Source organism: Dipodomys ordii, unplaced genomic scaffold (genome assembly GCF_000151885.1).
Source record: "Dipodomys ordii isolate 6190 unplaced genomic scaffold, Dord_2.0 Scaffold209, whole genome shotgun sequence".
NCBI lineage: Eukaryota > Metazoa > Chordata > Mammalia > Rodentia > Heteromyidae > Dipodomys > Dipodomys ordii.
Window position 1 is genome coordinate 1,063,366 of NW_012267425.1, and position 6,108 is coordinate 1,069,473.

Sequence of the window (6,108 nt, forward strand, 5' to 3'; positions counted from 1 at the left end):
TTCTTTTTGCTTATGTGGTGCTGAGGAATCGAACCCAGGGCCTCAGGCATGCAAGGCAAGCACTCTACCACTGAGCCACCTTCCCAGCCCAGAACTAATACTTTTAATGGAAGACTCTAGTGCATATATATATATATATATATATATATATATTTAATACTTTGATAACTGTTTTTTAATGTAATTGGCTGTTTTGTAATCCTATGGGTCTCATCTCAAGCACTTACAAACATGCCTGAGGGCATCTGGGCCACTAAAATTATGCTGGCTGCTTGGCACTGAAGCCACCCAAGAACACACTGAATAGAGGCAAAAGAGAGTGGGAGAGCCTGGCAGAAGCAGAGACAGATATGAACAGATATGCGAGGTGCTTCTTAGAAAGGGTCACATGACCACAGAAGCACACATCTGTCTCACTTTCCCCAGTTACTGCACTTCCATAGCTTCAGAAGAGTGCTGGCATGTTGGCCAGTGTCTACTATCTCAGAGCTATCATGTGTTCAGTGAGAAGCAGTTGGGTGAGGGAAGGGAGGGAAAGGAAAGGCCAGGGAGGATGACAAGGAGGCAAGAGCAGGAACAGCTTTTGTTGCTTGTTGTGTACTTGCCCAGGCCAGTGGGATGGCGATGAAGGCCCACGGGTGACTTTGTTCTCAAAATAAAGTCTCTACTTTCAGGACTTGAGCCTGCCCACCTCATGTCTGCTTAGCAGAGCCGCGCTGCTCACCAGTGCTCCCACCCCCAGACTGCCAACTGCTCATGGTCTCTTCTTACCACCTCCTCTGCTAAGAGGACTAGTGGGGCACTGTGTGGTCAGTATCTGGGGATGGAGCCCTCCTTAGCATCCATTGGGATTTCTTGGCCACTTTTTGTTGAACTAAGTCAATGGTGACCCACAGAGGTGTGAGGGAGTATGAAGAAAGGAATGTGGGATCTAATGGTAATACTCTGAATGCTCTAATGGGAATTCTTCCCCCAGAGAAAGCTCAAACAATCATGGGTTCCAGTACATATGTCCTTGATTCGGGTGGGAATTCTGTTCCTTTCCCTACTGTTTTAGAGTGATCTGGCTCTTTCCACAGGAGCTTCACAACCCCCAACTGTTCCCAGGTAGAACCTGTCTCAAGAGTAGAGCCCTGAGATATGTTAGACTCAAGCAAACTTTGAAAATGGATGCTCAGATGGAAGTCTCCAGAATCCTGTCTGTCCTCTCGTTCCTGTGGTCACCATGACCCCTCTTCTCCTGTGAGCCTGCCTCCCTTGTACCTCGCACATGCCCACATAGGTGAACCTCAGGTTTGCCACGGATACACGCCAGGCTCATCTCCTACAGCTTACCACACAGGGAGACAGTGTAGCCTTCCACAATGCAGAGAGGGTGGCCCAGCACGAAGTAGCCGTTGAACTGGTTCACAACGCTGATGGTGCTGGCAATGATGGTTTCTGCTAGGTCGGCAACTGCCAAGTTCACCAGGATCCAGTTCAGAGGGTGGCGTAGTTTCTTAAACCTCATGGTGGCCACCAGCACAAGCCCATTCGTGAAGACAGATGCAATGACCACAAACATCATCCAGATGGTGGTGAGGTGGTACACCCATCTGGGAGCAATGTGGTAATTTGGACCTTCAAAAGGGCCTAGAGGCAAGAGGTGTAGAACAGAAATAGGAATTGGGCAGCAGCATGACCTACCTGTGACAATGCACTGATCCCACAGGAACCTCCCCATGATGACACTGGGATGAACCTAATCCAGTGGGACTGGTGTGCATGTAAAAGAAACATCGAATACACATAGAGGACCGTGTGAAGGTGAAGGTGGAAATCAGGTGCAACTTCTCAAAGAATACCAAAGTTCTAGCAACTGCCAGAAGCTAACAGAGGCATGGAACAAGTCTTCCCCTGGAGCCAATCCTGCTGATAGTTGATCACAGATTTCTGGTGTCCATGACTAGAGACAACACATTTCTATTGTTCATGCTACTCAGAAGGTGGTACTTTAATCGTGGTAGCTCTTGAAAAGTCAGACTATAAAGAAGAGTAACTTATCTTTATTACAATACAGGGGCTCTCTCCCTTTTTATGTTGGAAGGAGACAAGTCTGCCATCATCATGTTTTTGGCAGAATACTTGCAGTCGTTACAAGCTCTAGTATCTAGTTCTGTATAGTAAGTCCTCATATTGCCTGAGAAAGCATACAAAGAAAGCCCCCAGATGTCTTCGGATTCTTTTGTGGCATATCACAAAAGCCCTGCCCAAAGTAGCTCAAGAAAAGCCCGGTCCAAAAAAAAAGAAAAAGAAAGAAAAGAAAAGCAGGGCCCTTCCTGGCTAGGAGGGTTGGGGGAATTTCACTCCCAGCACCCTGGACTCCAGGATGCTTCTGCTTTGCTGCGTGTATGGGCTCTGTTTGTTCCTAACACAGGGGCTCCCTATGTTAACTCCTGCACAGGAGTCACAGGAACTCCCAACACGAACAGTAGGTGGTTCTCTGTCTGGATGATCAATGGAATACCATTGGGCAGGGCAAGGACAAACGTAGCCAAGTGCCAGGGCCAAGAAGCAGCAGAAGGAAAGGAGGGGCCTGTAGACATGTCACCGGAGCAGTACTGGGTCTGCCCCTGTCTCCTGGAAGTTCTAGAACTGGCTTCATGAAGAAATAAGCAAGAGAATGCTATCATATGGTATCAACGTTCAGACAAATGGGTCTAAAAAATGCAAAGAAGGAGAGAAGTGGGTGAGATGGGGGAAGCTGCCCATCTTCAAATCGACCTTGTGTTTGAGGTTTTAATTTGGAAACTTACAACTAATTTTGAAATAAAATTTTCATTTAAAAAACAATCTCTGATTATCAAAACCAAAGCAAATTAACCTGAATGCATATCAAACCAGTGGCATAACCATCCAGAAGTGTATTATTCTAAGAGACTCAAAGTACATGGGCTTATACAACCTTTTCATCCTTAGGATCAGGAGGAAAAGACATGTATAAATGTTAGTTTTGCCAGGCACAGGTGGCTCACACCTGTAATCCTAGCTACTCAGGAGGCTGAGATCTGAGGATCATGGTTCACAGCCAGGCTGGGCAGGAAAGTCCAGGAGACTCTTATCTCCAATGAACCACAAGAAAACTGGAAGGGGTGCTGTGGCTCAAGTGGTAGAGCTCTCTCCTTGAGCTGAAGAGCTCAGGGACAGCACCCAGGTCCAGAGTTCAAGACCCACAACTAACCAAAAAAAGTATATATATTGTGCTGGTAGTGGGGGTTGAACTCAAGGCCTCATGTTCTCACTCTACTCTCATTCCTGCCTGGTGCTCTACCTATTATCGATGGTTGCGTTCTATTGCTATTCTGAGATGATTTATGCACGCACATATGTGTGTGTTGTAAGATAGAAAAAATAGTAATTGCATGATATTCAATTCTAATTCATGGAGACCAGGATTCTTAATGGGAAGGAGCCATTGATGAGCCAGCTCGTTATTTTGAGAATGGAGAAATAACAGGAAAAAGAATCCTGAGTTTATCCTGCTCTCATAATATTGTACCCTGGGGAGCCCTGTAGTAAAAATGGATTACATTTAACAAATTAATCCACCAATAAGGACAAGGTAAGGAGACAGCAGCATGCCATCATTTGGCATCTCCAATAGTTTCTCTGTGTGTATGTGTGTCTGTATCTGTCTGTCTGTCTGTGCATGCTTGTCTGTGAATGTGGCTTGAACTCAGGGCCTAGGTGCTGTCCCTTAGCTTTTTTTGCTCAAGACTAGCATTCTACCACTTGAGCCACAGCACCACTTCAGTTTTCAGTGGCTCATTGGAGATGAGTCTCATTACTTTTCCTGTGTGGGCTGGCCTTGAACCACAATCCTCAGATCTCAGCCTCCTGAGTTTCTAGGATTACAGGCGTGAGCCAGTGGCCTTTGGCTCTCCAGTGGTTTAATGGGTCTGGGTATTGAGTTTCAGCAACACCACAGAAAGTGTTAACTTCCGATAAAATGGTCTTGCCAGGACACACACATACACCAGCCTGATTCTAGTCATGTTACTGCAGGAAAACCTGATCACACCCTCTAGCTTCACTTGCTCTTAGTGAAGATAATTTTGGAGTTCCCACAGCTAGGTATTGCATTATTTGTTCCCGGTCGCTTTGTTATGGATAACACCTCTGCCATGGGGATTGTGCTAACAGTTGCCTAGGTTACTTTTCAGAGACTTGAAGGCTGCTTTTGCCGAGAAAACACGGGCCCTGCAGATACATAGGCTGTGGATGCGTGCTGCACTATGAAAAATGCTTAGCATTCCTGCCTCCATATTGGCTCTGTCTCTTGTGCTGTCTTAACCTTTGAGTCGGATGTGACTCAGCTGTGCATGTAGGCACACTGAACATTTGGAAAATGCTTTTGTTTCCAGTGTAAGGCAGGATTGACGTAGTCTCTCCCCTTCATCTTCATAGCTTCAGAGAGCAGCCTGGTCTCTCTCAATCAGTGCTGAGCCTTCAGCTCAAGCGGAAGTTGAGCAGCTAAGGCTGAAGTGCTGCTATAAGCCTTCCCTGTAGGTTTGGAACATTTCATGCAATCTTGTTTCTGTTGTTATTGTGCCACAGATTCTGTCTCTTGGAACAGTCAGACTATCAGACAGCTACTTTTTTACAGGAAATTAGTAAGAAGTAAATGATAGTAGAGAAGCAAGTTAGACCACATTGTCTGGTGAAGGAAAGCCCAGGGTTAAACGATTCTCTTATTTTTATTTTTTGGCAGTCATGGGGCTTGAACTCGGCCTGGGCACTGTCCCTCAGCTCTTCAGCTCAAGGCTAGTGCTCTACCACTTGAGCCACAGGGCCACTTCTGGTTTTCTGAGTGGTTTACTGGAGATAAGAGTCTCAAGGTCTTTGCTGCCCAGGCTAGCTTTGAACCGCGATCCTCAGAGCTCAGCCTCCTGAGTAGCTAGGATTACAGGCATGAGCCACCATGCCTGGCTCTCTTTCTCTCTTTCTCTTTCTCTCTCTTCCTCTTTCTCCTCCTTCTCCTTCTCTGCCTCTTCCTTCCTTCCTTCCTTCCTTCCTTCCTTCCTTCCTTCCTTCCTTCCTTCCTTCTTTCCTTCCTTCCTTCCTTCCTTCCTTTTGTTGGTCATGGGGCTTGAACTCAGGGCCTGGGCACTGTCCCTGAGCTCTTCAGATCAAGGCTAGTGTTCTACAACTTGAGCTACAGCGCCACTTCTGGTGTTCTGAGTGGTTTATTGAAAATAAGTCTCACAACCTTTCCTGCCTGGGCTGGCTTTGAACCACGATCCTCAGATCTCAGCCTCCTGAGTAGCTAGGATGACAGGTGTGAGCCACCACCTCCGGCTCTCTTTCTCTTTCCCCTTCTTTCTTTCCTTCCTTCCTTCCTTCATTCCTTCCCTTTCTTTTCCTTTCTTTCTTTCTTTTGTCAGTCATGGGGCTTGAACTCAGGGCCTGGGAGCTGTCCATGCACTGGTTTGCTTAAGGCAAACTCTACCACTTTGAGTGACAGCTCCACTTTCATTTTTTAAAAATTTCTGATAAGAGTCTCACAGACTTTACTGCATGGGCTGGCTTTGAACCAAGATCGTTACATCTCAGTCTCCTGAATAGCCAGGATTACTAGTGTGAGGTTGGTTATATTTTGTCAGACATATACTGAAGATACAGCAAAGAAAGGATATGACGTCTTGGATTTGTTTCTAAGAATCAGAAGGGAAGAGTTAAGCAGAAATGATTAAATTAAATAAGCCTCATGGAAACTGACACATGAGGATCTCGGTGCTCTATAGCCTTTGCTCTAGTTTGGTATAGGCTTGAAGTTGTGTGAAAACCAATCTGATTTCATTTGAAATCAGATACCACTACTAACTCAAGCCTGGGCCGGCAGAGAAAGCACTGTGGCACCTCCATCCCCATTCTGGGGCACAAACAGATGTCAAGGTAAACTGCTGGCAAGTCTGGCCTGAAAACCCTATTGCTAATTCGGCCTTGGCCTTGGCCACTATGGTCAGCATATTATCAACCCAAGGCACTGGGGAGGTTGCAAGAAGGGACATGGAGTGGCTCAGAAGGTGGCTCAGTGAAGAGTGCTTGCCTTGCATGCATGAGGCCCTG

General features: G+C 46.3%; 1 protein-coding gene across 1 annotated transcript in view; it reads right to left on the minus strand.

Annotated features, from left to right (window-relative positions):
• Opn1lw (opsin 1 (cone pigments), long-wave-sensitive) overlaps window positions 1-6,108 on the minus strand; it is a 16,041-nt gene that overhangs the window by 8,433 nt on the left and 1,500 nt on the right. The window contains exons 2-3 of the mRNA XM_013035313.1: window positions 1,336-1,632; window positions 236-299 (exon numbers count right to left, since the gene is read on the minus strand). Of these exons, the coding sequence (XP_012890767.1) occupies window positions 236-299; window positions 1,336-1,632 (361 nt within the window). The remainder of the gene's footprint in view (window positions 1-235; window positions 300-1,335; window positions 1,633-6,108) is intronic.